We start from the raw sequence: 18496 nt of genomic DNA on the forward strand, positions 1-18496 counted from the left end.
TCCAAATGCAAGTCTTTTGGCAATATTTTTCATAATCAAAAATTGGAAACCTATCAAATGTCGTGCATTAAACTATTTTATTAATTTTAAATATCCAAACAACTGCTTTTGCATGGTTCTGAACACATAGAAAATCGGTAAATATTTCTAAAAACTAATAAAATAAATATTCTGCATAGTATTGAACCTACATATGGCTGCATTTTTTCCTCCCTTGTGTGGCTTGTTAGGGCTGAGTTCTTCAGCAATTGACAGTGCTGCAGCAATGGTTGGTCAGTGCTGCAGCATTAATATATGTTGTTGAACCATGTTCCTGTACAGAACAATATATGCTGAAACACCTTCTCTACAACACAGACTGTGGATAAACTTGAGTTCACAGGAATAGCAGCTTGCCTGAGATTGCATGATTTGTATGTTGCAGAACCAGTAATAAAACCCTGAGTGAGTCCTGACTCCCAGAGTCCCAGTCACTGCTATAACTCCTTTTCTTGGTAGTACTGGTTTGCCGGAGGCTGGATGGCTCCTAGGAGCACATCTTTGATTTACAGGCAGTCTCAGATCTCACTGAAGCTTTGGATGTGCTGGCTAATAGTTAAGCTAATTGAAGGAACAGTTGAATATCTTACATAGAACAAGGAATCTTGTAACACTTTAAAGAATGTTTATTTAGTGATAGCTAAATAAACAGGAGGAAGGGATAGCTCTGTGGTTTGAGCATTGGCCTGCTAAACCTAGGGTTGTAAGCTCAATCCTTGAGGGGACCATTTAGGGGTGTGTGGCAAATAGATTAAAATAATAATTGGGGAATGTTGATAGGTGTTGCTGTGAGTGCAGAGGACTGGATTCTATGACCTCTAAAGGTTCCTTCTAGCTCTATGAGTTAAGTGTATTTCTGTGTATCATGCAATGGAAGCCACCTCAACTGAATGCAAACATGGGGACTGGCTTGAATTTAGAGGTGGGTGGTAAACAAGAGGATCCCTGTGCATGAGAAAGAGGTTGCAGGTTTTGAACCTCTGGCTGTAAGTCACCAGGCAGTGTGCATGCCACAGCTGTCACCTAGCAATTCACTTGAACCATCTCCAAAGTGGGCTATCAGAGCTCTGTTGCACCAGGGCTTTGCCTGGGAAGTTCCTGATGTGGGAGACATAACTCCACTAATTGGCTTGGAAACCCTACTTAAACCAAAACAAAACAGAGGAATAGTCACAGAGCAGTAGCTGTGTAAGTCTTTGTCTTCACAAAACAAAAAAGCAGTCATGTAGCACTTTAAAGACTAAAACAACAAGAAGTCCTGTGGCACCTTATAGACTAACAGATATGGAATATCAGCTTTCTTGGACAAAAACTCACTACATCAGATGCATCTTTGCCCACGAAAGCTTATGCTCCAAAATATCTGTTAGTCTTTAAAGTGCCACAGGACTTCTTGTTGTTTTTGAAGATACAAACTAACACAGCTACCTCTCTGATACTTTAAAGACTAACAAAATTGTTAGGTGATGAGTTTTCATGGGACAGACCCACTTCTTCAGATCTGGAAATTCTGATGAAAGTAAACCTTCACAACAAGAATTGAAAAGAAAGATGGAAAAAATGAAGTGAAAACTGTTCAGTCAGCTACATTGATTAACTTCATAGACTTAAGTTAATTTAATAGACTTAACAGACACTTGCAGTAAGTAATTTTCTTCCTCCTCTTCCGCACCCTTCGCTCTGCCCCTCCTCCTGTCCTATGTAGCTGATTTGTCAGTTTTCATTTCATTTTTTAATATTGTTCTATTAAATTCTCATTGTGCCAGCTTACTTGCATCAGAATTTGCAGGTCTGAGGAAGTGGGTCTGTCCCATGAAAGCTCATCACCTAACAAATTATTTTATTAGTCTTTAAAGTGCCACATGACTGCTTTTTTGTTTTGTGAAACCACAGGAAGTTGTCTGAGTAACAGACCGGCTGCCTGCCGCTTTGGACATTGAGCCTGGCTACCGATATGTTCCTGCCCTCTTTATCCCAGGTTCTCTTCCACCCCAGCTTCTGCTTTTCTTCCTTGTTTCAGATCCCTGCTCCTCCACCCCATCCCTGATTCCAGCTCTGGCTTTTCTCTTGACTTTTACTCCAACTTGACCATTTGCTTGACTCTTAAATCCAGCTTGGTACCACACTCATTTCTGCCTCTGATTCTGCTTTGACTCTTGACTTGACTTGACCATGCACATTCCACTCTTTACAGCATGGCCCTGAGAGAAAGTCAACAGAGTTTTGTGGGCAGAGTGCTGGATGAAAAGAGACCTGGAACTGTGAGCAAGAAACTTCAGATTATTGTCCAAATCCAGCCCTGATTGAGGAAAACAGGATTTTATATACATTCTTTGTAAATTATTCATTAAGGGTAGACCTGTCTCTATCATCAGTTTGGCCCCCTAATTGAAACAGTCCTCAGTAGGGTGCATATTGCATAAACCCTCAAACCAAAAGGGAATATCAGCACTCAGACCCATCCCATCCATAGGAAAATGATACAGCCTCTCCAGGGCCTGCACCACTCGGGCCCTGCAGCAGGTGCCCCAACCATGGACAGGAGGGACTGGTGTTTTATGGGGGACCTGGCAGTGTGGCAGCAGGGGTCATATCCCCTCCTTCACTCACCTTGTGAGCAGGGGGAATTCAGCAGCCTGCTCCTGTCCAGCATGCCACCCTCCGGGCCTGCTGCGCTCAGCTTCTCCACAGCAGTGGGAGGTGTAACACCCTGGCATTAGGATGCTGTGTTTCTCATCGCCAAGGAAAAGCAGAGCATGGTAGGCTGGGAGGCAGAACAGCAGGGGAAAGTCCTGCTCCAGTTCCTGCTGCCCACATGGTGAGTGGGGGAGGACCCCTGCTACTGCAGTTCCAGGCCCCATAATCCCCCATATAACTTGGGGGAAGGGACAGGGCTGGGAAAGGGGCAGGGTCTGCAGCATTGTGCGTGGGACTTCCCTGAGTCCCTCTCCTGAGACAGTGGGGGGTGGGGTTGCCCCAGGCTCTGTCTTCCACTCAGGACAGCCCTGACAGTACTCAGTTGAATGTTTCTGACACAATTGCTTCAAAAGGAAAAGTTTTCAGGAAAGAGGGAAATACATCACCACTCTACAAACACAAGATGGAGTACAGTCACACTTCCACCCAACCTTTACTTTGTCATGTTAACAAAACAAAATCCTTAGTTATAAATAAATATATGGAGATATGCATATCTCAGAGAGCTGAAAGGGACCTCGGGAGGTCATCAAGTCCAGTCCCCTGTCCTCTTAGCACCATCCTTTTTTTTTTAAATCTCCTTGCTCCAGATTCCTAAATGGCCCCCGCAAGGGCTGAGCTCGCAAGCCTGCATTTAGCAGGCCAGTGCTCAAACCACCGATCTATCCCTCCCCCTCTTCAGAGTCTTCTTTCTCTTTTCTCTCCTGTTTTAGCATGTCAGTTTGAATTTAAGTAAGTAGCTCAATACCATCAAACACCAAAACCTTCATGTTGCTTTCCCCAGTTAGAAGGCTGGTTCAGAGATACATGTACAGTAAACTGAAATGATAGTTATGGGATCATAAAAATCCCCAGAACAACATGCTAGTTTTAAGTGGCAGAGTGGGAACCCACCCCAACAAATTAAAATCTTAAGAAAAGTGAGAGTCTCCATAGGTTCAAGTCTTGTCTGTGACTGATGATCCCTGTTTTTATCTGCAGACTTCAAATCTACATAATTATTAGTATGAGGTTTCTTCTAACAAATATCAAGACGTAAAGTAAATGCTTTAAGCTGAGATGCATAGATACTCTGAGGAAGCATGCGGTGTTTAGTCACAGCTCTAAGTACACGAGCCAATCCTTTGTGCTTTTCACTGTGCTGGCCAAGTGGCACAAAGTTCCATTCTAATGACGCAGCCTGCTCCCGTTAGCATGCCTGGCCAGCTGTGTAAGCTTGTGTAGAGGGATTCTTTGTTATAATCAGCACTCCTCCCCTTCCTGCCCTCTTGAAGTGGATTATATGCTTAAGGGCACATACATGGAGCAGTTTCTGTACTCCTCTGGATATAAAGTGGGTTTTCTGGACCTTTGAGCAGGGATCTTAGGTGAGAAGGTAGAAGGCTTATTGTACTTCCTACATAAATATTCACCAAGGAGTCCCTCATGCATTCTCCCAAGCACAAGGGACAAATTCGATCTTAATAAAGATTTAAGAGAATAGTTATGGTATATGCACTACTCAATAATAATAAATCATAGCTGTATAGTGCTTCTGATAAGCAAAACCCTTGGCAAACATTTAATTATCACAAGTCTTATAAGGCACATAGGTGATATTTCTGTATATTTATATATAAATATCTGTGGTATATTAACGTACAACAGCTGTCTCACTAAGCCTAAACTAAATAGATATTTGAGAAGCTTAATAAATATTTTGTCCCTATTGTAAGAATTGTATCACACTGAAGATGTTTTTCACATTTCTTATTTCCACCTCTTAATTCAGCAGATTGAATTTTTGGCTGCTTTGTAGCATCACTCAGCAGGGCACCTGCTGGTAGTTACAAGAATGTGTCACTGTTTAAAGGCCCCCTATAACAAATGCCTTTCCATGATAGTTATGTTGGCTGAACTTTAGTCTCATTTTTTAAGAGAGAGTCTGTTGCTTGGCTGTTTGTGAACTGGATCCTAAGCAACTAAACATGACAAAAGGGGTTCAACTGCAGCCTTTAAAATTTGGTGCTGCCTGCTTGCATTCAATGTTACATTTTCATCATGAAGGAGGCAATTAAGCATGCTGCACTTGTTATTACAAAGCCATGTCCTCTTGCCAAATTATTCTGAACTGGTGAACCACTGAATTTAAAATACACATTCTTGCAGATGCTAGATAATGAACCTGTGTAGTTTTTATGTCATTAGACTAACACATCATTTAATATTTTATCATGCAGATGATCCTGTTTCTCCATATACAAGCTGGCTGTTGAATATTGTGGAGACCAAACAGCCACAGCCCTTGCCGATGCCTTACAATGGAGGATGTTGGGCACCACTTGTTGACTACCTCCCAGAAACGGTCACGCCACGGGGACCCCTTCATAGGTGAGCAGTACTGAAATAAATTTCTGCTAATTAGATAATTGGGCAACAGTAATTGAATGGCCCCAGAACATAGCAGTTAGGAAGAATCTCACATACAATTTTACTGGTTCCCAACATTTCAGTGTTAAATCAAAAGGCATTGCAATTCTAGTGCCTTTAAAACTGTGGCTTGTTTACTTTACACGAGATCATATATAGATAGGAATTGATTAAAGCAACACCACCTGGTTTGCAGAAACTGAACGTTGCCTTTCCAAAACTAACAGACTGTTATTTGTAGTATTTTACGCTCTTCTAATTATGGTATAACTCTTCTTTTACATAATCTATATTAATATTTTAATAATGCTACTTAACAGCTAAGTACAATATCTTTAGGCATTGTGAAATCTTTTTTGACATTCATAACATTCAAAAAGAAGCTTAATTTTAGAAAATGCTAAGGATTGTGTGACATCCATGCATGTCCTGTGTACTCTGATAAGTTACGGCAAAAGCATGTCAGTAGAACTTCTGTGCGACTTTCTTATTAAAGTTGTTTTTAGTATTGTTACTTCTTTGTATAATGGTTTTTGATGTAGAAAGTAAGGACTTGGTAGACATTACCTGTGACTAGTAGAGCTAGTCCGTGGAAAGAATGCCTGCCTCCACCAGTGCTGGCTGGCGATTATCATAAATTGTACCAAACTGTATGATGTATTAGTAGTGGAAACAAGTGGGAAACTTGGATAAGGCCATCAAACTAGTTTTACGTGGCTTCCAAGACTGGGTGTAAGTTTCATTCCCCAGAGCTGGAAAGTAAGTGTATTAACCTGTGTCTTACCAATTCTCGAGTGATTGCATGACATATTACTGTTGTCCAGCCCCTAGAATAAGTTTTTCAATTGATTTTTGTGGTTTCCTTTATTAGGTGCAATATTGCTGTTATTTTCATGACTGAGATGGTAGTGGATCACAGTGTGAGAGAAGATTGGGCCCTTCACCTCCCTTTATTACTTCATGCTCTTTTCTTAGGTAAGACCAATACAAGAAGCATTGAAGTGTGGATATACTCCAGTACCGTTAGTCAAATTGAAGCTGTGGAGTTAACATTACTTTAAATATATTTTCTCTTTGCCTTCCCCTTCATAGCTATGATCATGGCCATCATTTGTGTTTTGTGACATCAGTTCTTGAAATGAAAATTGATTATCTGGAATGTTGTGGCTGCAGCATTATTTATCACAGCTTAAAATACTCTGAATTTTTGGTGGCCTTTTTTCTCTCACTTTACTGTAGTAGTTTTTCATTTTAGGGTTCTCAAAAGCAGAAATTTTTAGCATACTGAAGTAAGTAGGAAGGGTATAGGCATTATCCAATTTATGTGGCTGAGACGTAATTTTTGTAGGTCAGTAGAATAGCTAAACATATGGAATAAATTTATAATAAATGGTGGTCTCAGTCCAGCTCTTAATGGAACAACGTTGACATTCCAAAACCCACAACCGTAACTGCAACTAATTTGCACCCTTATTTGGTAGTCTCAGTACAGACAGCAAGGACCGAATGGCTGTGGAAGCTGAGCTACAAGATTATAGCACATTAGTAGAACAATGGGGGAAAGTGCCATTACCCATGATCTGCCTATGTCTGTGGATCAAGAAGAGTACTTGTGTCTCAATGGTAGTCACTCTGGTACGTTTCACAAGCCCTGAAGTCATGCAGAAAAAAATCCGGAAAGAGAAATGAGAGGTCTTTCCAGCTGTATAAGTATACCATTCCTCTTTAATAAAATGCTTGTCATGGTAAAATTACGGTTCATTCTATTTTCTCTGACTCTGACGCTGAGACTACCACGAATGCCTATGCAACACATGGTGGACTTATATAAAATATCTGTCTTTTGTATTATTCCCAAGTAATTTACAATGACAATCTTAAAGTATGTTATAGGCACCATCAAAATTTAATTTAACATAAAAAATAGATTCAGCTGTTCAGACTCAGTTGGGAGCTGACTCCCCAGATACAGTGAAAAGTTGCTGAAAAGAGAAAGTTCCTTTAACATCAGTCTTGTATGGACAAAAGAAACAGCCCGCAACTGGCGAACTGATTGACCGGCTGGTGAATTACAGTTACAGCAGTTCTGAAAAACAGATATGCCTTGTAGTTAGACATTAATTAGTAATTAATAAAACCTCAGTTGATTCAATGAGTCAACAAATGGACATGAGAACAGGAATACACCCAAAATGTAACAAGATAAAAGACTCTAACCATTGCATTCTGGTTGAGAAACAGTCTGTGTACACTGGCCATCATTGAGTAAATGTTTGCAGAAATAGACTTGATACTACAAATGCATTCATAATTTTTTCTTTGCCATATTTGTCAGGTAATATCTTAACATTGCAATATTTCATAATTGACTCACATATAAATCATCATTAATCTTCATTTTTTTCATTACATCTCTGTAGTAGAATCCCCATGTGAGGATGTAAGGAAGTAGTTCTAAATTTGTTTGCCAGAGGTACGAATATGTGGAAATCATGTCATGTTGGAATGTGCGCATGTGTATAGGAAAAAGAGTAAGAGGGATATGACTGAGACAGAAACTGGAGATATTTTGGCAAACTGAGCATATTGGAAGGAATAGGAAAATATTTTAATGAAGAGAATCTACAGTAGAAACATAGGTAAAGGACAGAATGGCTTGTAATATTGATAATGAAGAATTTAAAAGATTTTCTGTTAATATAGTCCTTGTATGATATGTTAGACTGACAGCTCCAGTGACAGTAATTCTCTGTTTTTAACTACACAGAGACACTATAAAATGGTTCGGTATTGACCTAGGTGTTCGAGCTGTGGGATGAAAGGAAAGTTCATTTTCCAGGCTCATTCAGTCCTTGGACTTTCTCCGTAACTGAGGGTTACCAGATGGTGCGAGTGGTGGTGATGGAGTAGAACTGTGCCCACCAATTCATTTCACATAGTCTATCAAAGAGCTGTGAAATGGCAGTGACTTTTACTCATTCATTCATTCGTGCCATGCTGATTAGCATAGGCAATCATGGCCCTTCATCTCTGTCTATTAAGAGTACTCTGGAGCATCTCCACAGTACTACAGCAATGCAACCATGAAGTGATACGATCCAATATTTTCTCACGTTGTCTACCTCGTCCTCGCTTTCCATTATATTTTCCTGTTGTCACTAAATTTTCAAGTGCAGACTTTCTAATTATATGGCCTATAAATTTTGCCTGCCTTGTTCTTATCCTATTTAACAGTGTTCTTTTGCTGTTGGCTTCATTTAAGACAGACTCATTAGTCCTTTTGGTCGTCCATGAGATGCACAACATCCTTCTTAAAAACCACATTTCTGTGGCTTCGATGTACTTCTCAACTTGTTTACTGGTAGTCCATGATTCACATCCATACATGAGGACTGGTTCTACATAACATCGCAGCACTCTTTTCCTAACCTCCAGTGATAAAGATCTGTTTGTGAGAATGCTTCTCATTTTCTGAAATGCTGCTTTCGCTTGAGCAATTCTGCATTTCACTTCAGTTAAACACCTACCATCTGATGTGGTATAGGATCCTAAGTACTTGAATTTAGTCACTTGATGAAGATCTGTTCCATTTGCTAGTACCTCACATGGTGGCAGTACCTTTGTCTTCGTAATAACCATTACTTCTGTCTTCGAGATGTTGAGCTTGAGTCCCTTCAGCTTGCTTTCTTTATTGACGTTAACCAGTTCCTGAAGATCTTTTTCACTTTCTGCTATTAAAACAGTATCATCTGCATACCTCAGGTTGTTGATGTCACATCCTCCAATGTTTAATCCTGGCAGACCTATTATGCGCATTATTCTTTCACTGTACAAGTTAAAGAGATCAGGTGAAAGAACACAACCTTGTCTCACTCCTCATTTATCTTCACATATCTACTAAGGTTTTTTCTGACCCTGATGGTTGCTGTCTGTTCCCAGTAGATGTTTTTAATTATTCTTAAATCCTTCCCATCTATATCCAGTTCTTCCAACAGTTTCATCATTTCTTCATGTTTTACTCTGTCGAACGCTTTCTTATAGTCTATGAAACACAAATATATGTCCTTTTGAACTTCCAGTGCTCTTTCGATTAATGACCTTAAAATGTAGATTGGATTATCGGTACCTCTGTCTTTCACAAATCCACATTGTTCATCAGAGATCTCAGACTGTATTTGCTGTCGAATCCGGTTCATAACAATCTTCAAAAGAATTTTGGTCATGTGACTCATGAGACTGATTGTCCTATGCTGTTCACATTCAGTTGCACATGGTTTCTTCGGCAAGGCAATAAAAACAGATCTTGATCATTCTTCCGACACGCACCCTGTACTGTAAATATGATTTAAGAGTTTTGTAATTGTGTCAATACCAAAGTCTTCTAAGCCTTCAGACATCTCACTCATGAGTTTATCCAGACCAGGCGCTTTTCCTCTTTTCATGCATTTCAAAGTTTTTTTACTTCTTCCTTGAGTATAGGTGGACCATCTGCATTCTTAGAGGGACTCAACTTTTCCACTCTCTCATCATCATAGAGTTCTGAAATGTATTCTGACCACCTTTCCAAAATTTTATCCTTTTCCATTATTATACTACCATCCTTCAACTTCAGACAGCCCGATGATGAACATGTTTTCCTTCCTGTTACCTCCTGGATTCGCGTATGCATCTCTTTTGTATCGCTTACATATTGCTGTTCAATTATCTTACACTGTTCATTTAACCAGTTCTCCTTTGCAACTGCACATTTTAATTTCATTTCTTTGTTCAACTTTTCATATTCAGAAGATTTCTTTTTCCTGACTCTTTTTTCTTCCATGAGTTGCAAAATTTCCTCAGTCATCCACTTCTTCTTAATAACAATTTTAATTCTTGGAATGTTTTCATCTGCAGATGTAACAATGGATTCTTTTAATAATTCCCATTGTCTGTTAATATCAGTTAGGTCTCTTAAGGCACTGAATCTATTTTTGACTGCTAAAGCAGTGACTTTCAGGCACTACTAAACCAAGCTACTTCAGATCAGCAGTTTGCGTCTGTATCTCATTTCTGAATATTTCAAAGGGAAGAGGAGTGGATAGAACTATTAATTCTTGGCAGCTGGAAAGAAAGGGAGCAGGAGAGGGTGCAAGGAAGTGAACAAGAGTAGTGCAATAGGGAGCAGACGCAAAGATAGACAGGCTGGAGGAGGGTCCTAGCCTGTTGGTATGTGAATGAGCCAGAGGATTACAAGGTGTTAAAAGGATGGTCCTAAGGAATCGGAATTGCTGGCAAACTGGCACACTAACAGCAGATATGGTTTCTCAGGCCAGTCTAAGAACAGAATGGTTATGTGCACTGGAGGCATATAGCACAAAGGACCAGTGTGCTGCCAGCTGTGGGGGGACTAAAGAGGCAGGTTCTGAGGGAAGAGGAGATTTACACAAGGGAATAACTAAAGAGACAGACAGCTCTATTATACTGAAGCTATATCTACACTACAAGATACATTCAAATTTAAGGCAGGTAACTTGATTGTACCAAGTGACTGTCTTCACTGTAAATACTATTACCTCTATTAGGGAGCACTAACATTGATATCATAATATCGTAGGAACCAGGCGGGTGTAGCATCAAATTTGAATTTAACAGTTCAAATGAAGGTTAGTGTGGAAGAACCATGTCTTTGAGTCAAATTCATTAGCCTCCAGAGCATGACTGGCAGTGTTGCACCTGGTTCCCCGCTGCCTGCCACTGGTGGGAGCCAGGAAATTGACGAGCGCAGCAGCCCTGGTCAGTTTCCCAGCTCCTGCAAGTGAGGGGTGGGGGGAACCTGGGAAACTTAATGGCACTGTTACACCTGGCTCCTGGCTCCCTGCCACTCGCAGGAGCTGGGAAACTGACCAGCACAGCACCTGGCTGTCTGCTGTGCCTGGCTCCCGGATCCTGCAAGCCAGGCACAGCAGCACTGGTCAGTTTCCTGGCTCCCCCAAGCTGTGGGGACCTGGGAACCAGGCAGCAGGGTCAGCACTGCCAGCAGTGGGCATGCAGCAGGGCCTGGGAGGAGGGTAGAGAATGTGGGACGAGGGAAGTGTGAGAGAGGTTCCCACAATGCACTGCTGCAACAGTGGATGTTTGGCCATTCTAGTACGGCAGCACTAACTTGACTTTGTGTGGACTTTGTTGGAAGTGAAGATACTCAAAATTGAATTTATAAAACCCAGCATTATAAGATCAAATTTAATAAAATCGTATTTCTCTGGTAGTGCAGACGTAGCCTGAGTTTGCTTTCTCATGCCACCTTCTCAGAATTTGTTGAAGAAGAACAAAGGTGATAAATGAAAAAAGTGCTTTGTCACAATGAAGCAAGACACTTTATACAAACTTGAATCATTTATGTTTATAGCTCATGATCCTTTCCTCTCTTTTGAACCCTTCTTTCAAATTAGGCTCAAGCTAATATGAGACCAAAAACTATACCACTTCATAGCCTCTCAGAACTAATTCTCAACCTGGCAGTCTTAATAGGAAGTCCAAGTGCTGAGTATACATGGACACTGGTCTACCCTCTCGTGTCTGGAGGTGGCTCCCATATAGCAATGTCTGGCCACTGAATAGAATAGTCCGAGGAATACTGCATGGCAGTCACTCACAGTGGACCTTGCTGTCCACAGACATAGAGAGGACTTTGGTCTTTCTCACATAGTAAATTCATACAAATATATAAAGAAAAAGCTGTGAGAACTGTGCCCTGAAGAACTTCATTTTCTGTTTGTTCTGTACTGGTGCTGTGATCTGCCTTGGAATCTTTGCTATTTCTGGAATTTAAGCTTGTTTATAATAACTTCATACTTAGTAACTGCTGTAACTCTTTCCTTCAGGCCTTGACCATTACCGCCCTGAGGTCTTTGAACACAGTAAAAAGCTATTGCTTCATCTTTTGATTGCAATGTCTTGCAACAGCAATTTTCAAACCATTGCCTCAGTGCTTCTTCAGACCAGAGAGATGAATGAAACCAAGACTCTGACAGTCCAACCAGCCTATCTACCTGAATTCCTGTATACAGGTAATCAAGTACCCCTGGAAAAGTACCACTTTACTGTCATTTAAAAGTTTAAGAGATTGGAATATACAAGTGTGTCTCCTGAGATAATTGTGATATTTTGATATACTATAGCCTGAATGATCCAAGTGGGAAATCTGTACAAGCACCATTGATCTGAACTTCCAGTCACTTACCTTAACATGCACCACAAATTACTAAATAATGACTTTCTATGAGAGTAGGAAAAGCCCCTTGCTATAAGAAACAATTTGTAATATAGTTTTAGAGAGGAATGTGCCAGTTTTACATTTTTGAGGGCTTGTCTACATGCTGCAACTATTTCTCTTAAGTGCATGTGATTTCTAGAGCATATTAACATGCTGGGCATTAATTGGTTTATGTAGGTCCTGCTGGGGAGCACTGAAGTTTCCACGGTGTGCTTTAACTTAATGCTGATTGAAACAGTGTGCACAGTGCATTAAAGGGCACTAGGAAACCTTCTGTGTGCACCTGTGTGGACCTGTTACTGTGCAACCTGTTTTTGCACTTTAGAAAACACACACTCATAAAAGGGCATTATGCCATAGTGTAGACAACTCATAACACACCGGGGCACAGCACAGTGTTAGAAATGGAACTTTAAATAAATAATACCGGTTGAACCAGGTGCATTAAGGAATCCAAAATGACTTTAAGGCTAGAAACAAACTTAACATTCTTAGGGCAGCAGTTCTCAGTGTTATTGAGAAGGTATGTTCTTCACACGTTCGACTTCCTTCCTCAGTTCTGCTTGAGTCAGCTCCAGCCGTCTGCATTTCGTGCAGGTGCTGATTTTGGTTAGTCATTAAGGCTATTTCTACACATGCCACTTTCAGAGACGTCAGGTCTTCTGGACTCCAAATCATGTGACCTTATGCTAATGAGCAACCGGGAATTTACATACATGCCTCATTAGCATATTTTAGGCTGTTTATTAGCACACCACTTTCTCTGAAAGTGGCATGTGTAGAAACAGCCTAAGGGTATGTTTAAACAGAAAAGTTATTTTGAAATAGAAGCCGCTATTTTGAAATAACTATGCAAACATCTACAGAACACAACCTTTTTTCAAAATAATTTAAAAATAGCAGATGCCTTATTTCAGAATTGGTAAACCTTATTTACAAGGAATAATGTCTATTTCAAAATAGGTATTTCAAAATAGGGGCTGTGTAGGCAGGGAATAGAGCTTATTTTGAAATAAGCCATTGTGTTCAATGGCTCTATTTCAAAATAGGCACTATTGTGTGTACACACCCGGTTTCAAAATATCTGAGCGCTATTGAGGAATGCATGTTATTAGTAGCTGCACTATTTCGAAGTAAACTATTCCAGAATACCTCATCTGGAGTACCTTATTCAGGGATAACAGTGCTGTGTAGACATAGCCTAAGAAACCTAGGAGATAGTGCTCTGTGCATTTGATATAAATGAGCTAAAGGGTGCCATCTGCATACTGCAAGTACTTTGGTCTGTATTGTCTCAGAAGGTTTTCCAATGGATGGATATACGCATTAAATAATTGGAAGGAGAGAATAGATGCCTTTTTTGACTCTGCAAGTGAGGGCTTGGGAAGTGGAGAAGCAGTTATAGGTACTAGTCTTGTTAATCTTTAACAGTAGATTAGAAGTGAGTTTACAACAAGCTGTGGCAGAAGAAAGATCAATGCAGTTTTGGGCCATGTGCACAAAGGCACCACATCACTGACAGGAAGATTAAAGTTTGTCTTTTATATGGTTCTAGTGAGACCATATTTGGAATATCAAATTTAATTCGGGGCTCCTAGGTACCAGGAAAGTACAGGTTGAACCTCTCTCGTCTGGTACCCTCAGGACCTGACCAGTGCTGGATGAGAGAATTTGCTGGATGATGGGAGGTCAGTATTTTCTAGCACATTACCAACACTTCCACTGCTTACTGGGCTCTTAAAAGACATTTAGGGCTAAATTACAGCTAAATAACAGTGCAGAACACCAAGAGCCAGGACTAGTGGCTGTAAACAAACTTTATGGGGCCGCAGGAAAGTGGTTGTCCGACTAACTAAAATCATGTTGGATTACAGAGTTTGCTGGACTAGAGAGGTTCAAGCTGTAATAACTGAACTGGGGGCTAGTTTAAAGAAAATCAGCCATGAAGGTTTATTTATGGGAAAAAATATTAAAAATGATAACATATTTATAACTTCGCTAAACAACAGTAAAGCTGGGAGATAATGACCCACATACTTGAAAGGCAAGCAAAGATGGAGAAGTGTTTTTTTAGGGTAATGAAAGAAATGAAATGAAGAAAGAGAATGCTGGAGCTGAATAGCAAAAAATTTCCTCAATGTGAGATGTACTAGCCAGTGTAAAAGTCTCCTCTGGAAAATGGTAGAAACTTCCTGTTTTGATATATTTAAGATTAAACAGGGTAGGAGACTAGAAAATTCATTTTGAGGAGCAGTCTCTCTTTTGGTATGGAGTGGGCTGAATCTTTCTTGGGTACAGACATTAGCTTCCATAATTCAAGTATGGAAAAATGGGTGAGGGAGAGAGAAACATCTCTGCAAGTTTTTGGACAAGCTTCAGGCATTTTGTCCCCCATAATTTAGATACTTATCTGAACCTATTGACTTTTACATGTCAGTAATCACTATGAGATTTTTTTGCCTAAAATAAAAGTAGACATGATAGGGAAAGGAGGCAGATAATAACCTATTGAATGCACAATGCAGCATACCAATCTAAAGGCCATGCTGCCCTCTGCCATGTACATACAGTCCATCAATCCTTAATCAGTGTTCTGAAGGGAAAAAAATCACAGTTTAAAAGGTCACAGACATGATTGTTTAAAAAAAAATCTATCACATATGTTCAAATTCTTGTTAATTTTTTTTTCTTATTAAGAACATAAGAACATAAGAATGGCCATACTGGGTCAGACCAAAGGTCCATCAAGCCCAGCATCCCATCTGCCGACGGTGGCCAATGCCAGGTGCCCCAGAGAAGGAGAACAGAAGACAAGTGATTTATCTCCTGCCATCCATCTCCTGCCCTTGTTATGAAGGCTAGGGCACCATACTTTATCCCTGGCTAATAGCCATTTATGGACCTGACCTGCAAAAATTTATCAAGCTCTTTTTTAAACCCTAATAGAGTCCTGGCCTTCACAGCCTCCTCGGGCAAGGAGTTCCACAGGTTGACTGTGCGCTGTGTGAAGAAAAATTTCCTTTTATTAGTTTTGAACCTACTACCCATCAATTTCATTTGGTGTCCCCTAGTTCTTGTATTATGGGAAAAGGTAAATAATTTTTCTATATTCACTTTCTCCACACCATTCATGATTTTATATACCTCTATCATATCGCCCCTCAATCGCCTCTTTTCCAAACTGAAAAGTCCCAGTCTCTCTAGCCTCTCCCCATATGGGACCCTTTCCAAGCCCCTAATCATCTTAGTCGCCCTTTTCTGAACCTTTTCTAATGCCAATATATCTTTTTTGAGGTGAGGAGACCACATCTGCACGCAGTACTCGAGATGTGGGCGTACCATAGTTTTATATAGGGGAAGTATGATATCTTTTGTCTTATTATCGATCCCTTTTTTAATAATTCCTAACATCCTATTTGCCTTACTAACTGCCGCTGCACACTGCGTGGATGTCTTCAGAGAACTATCCACTATAACTCCAAGATCCCTTTCCTGATCTGTCGTAGCTAAATTTGACCCCATCATGTAGTACGTGTAATTTGGGTTATTTTTTCCAACATGCATTACCTTACACTTACCCACATTAAATTTCATTTGCCATTTTGCTGCCCAATCACTCAGTTTGCTGAGATCTCCTTGTAGTTCTTCACAATCGCTTTTGCTTTTGACTGTCCTGAACAACTTGGTGTCATCTGCAAACTTTGCCACCTCACTGCTTACCTCATTTTCTAGATCATTGATGAACAAGTTGAACAGGATCGGTCCCAGGACTGAGCCCTGGGGAACACCACTAGTTACCCCCCTCCATTGTGAAAATTTACCATTTATTCCAACCCTTTGTTTTCTGTCTTTTAACCAATTTCCGATCCATGAAAGGACCTTTCCTCCTATCCCATGACCACCTAATTTACATAAAAGCCTTTGGTGTGGGACCGTGTCAAAGGCTTTCTGGAAATCTAGGTATATTATGTCCACTGGGTGCCCCTTGTCCGCATGTTTATTAACCCCTTCAAAGAATTCTAATAGATTAGACAGACACGACTTCCCTCTGCAGAAACCATGCTGACTTTTGCCCAACAATTCGTGCTCTTCTATGTGCCTTGCAATTTTACTCTTTACTAGTGTTTCTACTAATTTACCTGGTACTGATGTTAAACTTATCGGTCTATAATTGCCAGGATCTCCTCTAGAGCCTTTTTTAAATATTGGTGTTATATTGGCCGTCTTCCAGTCATTTGGTACCAAAGTGGATTTAAAGGATAGGTTACAAACCACTGTTAATAACTCCGCAATTTCACATTTGAGTTCTTTCAGAACCCTTGGGTGAATGCCATCTGGTCCTGGAGACTTGTTACTATTCAGCTTATCAATTAATTCCAAAACCTCCTCTAATGTCACTTCAATCTGAGTGAGTTCCTCAGATTTGTCGCCTAAAAAGGCTGGCTCAGATTTAGGAACCTCTGTAACATCTTCAGCCGTGAAGACTGAAGCAAAGAAATCATTTAATCGCTCCGCAATGGCACTGTCTTCCTTGATCGCTCCTTTTATATCTTTATCATCCAAGGGCCCCACTGCTTTTTTAGCAGGCTTCCTGCTTCTAATGTATTTAAAAAACATTTTACTATTGTTTTTTGAATTTTTGGCTAGCTGTTCCTCAAACTCTTTTTTGGCTTTTCTTACTACATTATGACAGTTAATTTGGGAGTGTTTATGTTCCTTTCTATTTTCCTCACTAGGATTTGACTTCCACTTTTTAAAAGCTGCCCTTTTCTCTCTCACTGCCTTTTTAACATGGCTGTTTAGCCATGGTGGTTCTTTGTTAGGTCTCTTACTGTGTTTTTTTATTTGGGGTATACATTTAAGTTGGGCCTCTAGTATGGTGTCTTTAAACAGTTTCCATGCAGCTTCCAGGGATTTTAGTTTAATTACTCTACCTTTTAGTTTCTGTTTAACTAGCTTCCTCATTTTAGTGTAATTCCCCTTTTTGAAATTAAATGCCAGAGTGTCTGACCGCTGCGGTGTTCTTCCCAACACAGGAATATTAAAAGTTATTATATTGTGGTCACTATTTCCAAGCGGTCCAGTAACAGTTACCTCTTGGACCAGATCCTGCGTTCCAGTTAAGACTAGATCGAGAACCGACTCTCCCCTTGTGGGTTCCTGTACTAGCTGCTCCAAGAAGCAGTCATTTAAGGCATCAAGAAATTTAATCTCTGAATCCCGTCCTGAGGTGACATGCACCCAATCAATATGGGGATAATTGAAATCTCCTATTATTACTGTGTTTTTTATTTTGATAGCCTCTCTAATCTCCCTTAACATTTCAGCATCACTATCACTGTCCTGGTTAGGTGGTCGGTAATATATTCCTAATGCCATATTCATATTAGAGAAATGAATTGTTATCCATAATGATTCTATGGAACATTTTGATTCCTTTAGGATTTTTACTTCATTTGATTCTATATTATCCTTCACATATAGTACCACTCCGCCACCCGCACGACCTGTTCTGTCTTTCCGATATAATTTATATCCCGGTATGATAGTGTCCCACTGATTGTCCTCATTCCACCATGTTTCTGAGATGCCTATTATGTCAACTTCCTCCTTTGATATGAGGTACTCCAGTTCACCCATCTTATTAGACAGACTCCTAGCATTAGTGTAAAAGCATGTTAGAAAACTACCACTATTTATATGTCCGCCTTTCACAGACACGGTGGATTTTTTTATGCATGATTGTTTTACATCTGATCTTGCCCATATATTATTTCCCACGTTCCCTATCTGACTAACTTCTAGGGAATCCCTGTCTATGGAGCCTCGTGTAAGAGAAGTCTCCGTCCGATCCAGGTGCTCCCCCGCACCAATCGGCTTTCCCCCACCTCTTATTCAAGTTAAGGTGGTTTTTTAACATTGATTATGCATCTTGAATTGTGCATAACTTCATGAACAGTAGAAGCTTAAAGAAAACTTTAGAACTTTAATCTTTTGGCCTTCATTCAGTTGCTTTGGTGCATGGCCAGAACAAATGAAGATTGATGACTTTCATATTTTTAATCTGAGACCTTTAGGAGAATGCTGACAGTAATGGGG

The 18496-nt window shown here is 40.2% G+C and overlaps 1 protein-coding gene across 10 annotated transcripts in view; it reads left to right on the forward strand.

Moving 5' to 3' along the window:
• FRY (FRY microtubule binding protein) overlaps positions 1-18496 on the forward strand; it is a 308821-nt gene that overhangs the window by 190665 nt on the left and 99660 nt on the right. For all 10 annotated transcript variants that reach the window (XM_074986277.1, XM_074986272.1, XM_074986262.1 and 7 more), the window contains exons 37-39: positions 4956-5106; positions 6017-6120; positions 12006-12191. In XM_074986277.1, coding sequence (XP_074842378.1) covers positions 4956-5106; positions 6017-6120; positions 12006-12191 — 441 coding nt within the window. The remainder of the gene's footprint in view (positions 1-4955; positions 5107-6016; positions 6121-12005; positions 12192-18496) is intronic.

The sequence above is a fragment of the Carettochelys insculpta genome, chromosome 1 (assembly GCF_033958435.1).
Source record: "Carettochelys insculpta isolate YL-2023 chromosome 1, ASM3395843v1, whole genome shotgun sequence".
In the NCBI taxonomy this organism is placed as follows: Eukaryota; Metazoa; Chordata; order Testudines; family Carettochelyidae; genus Carettochelys; species Carettochelys insculpta.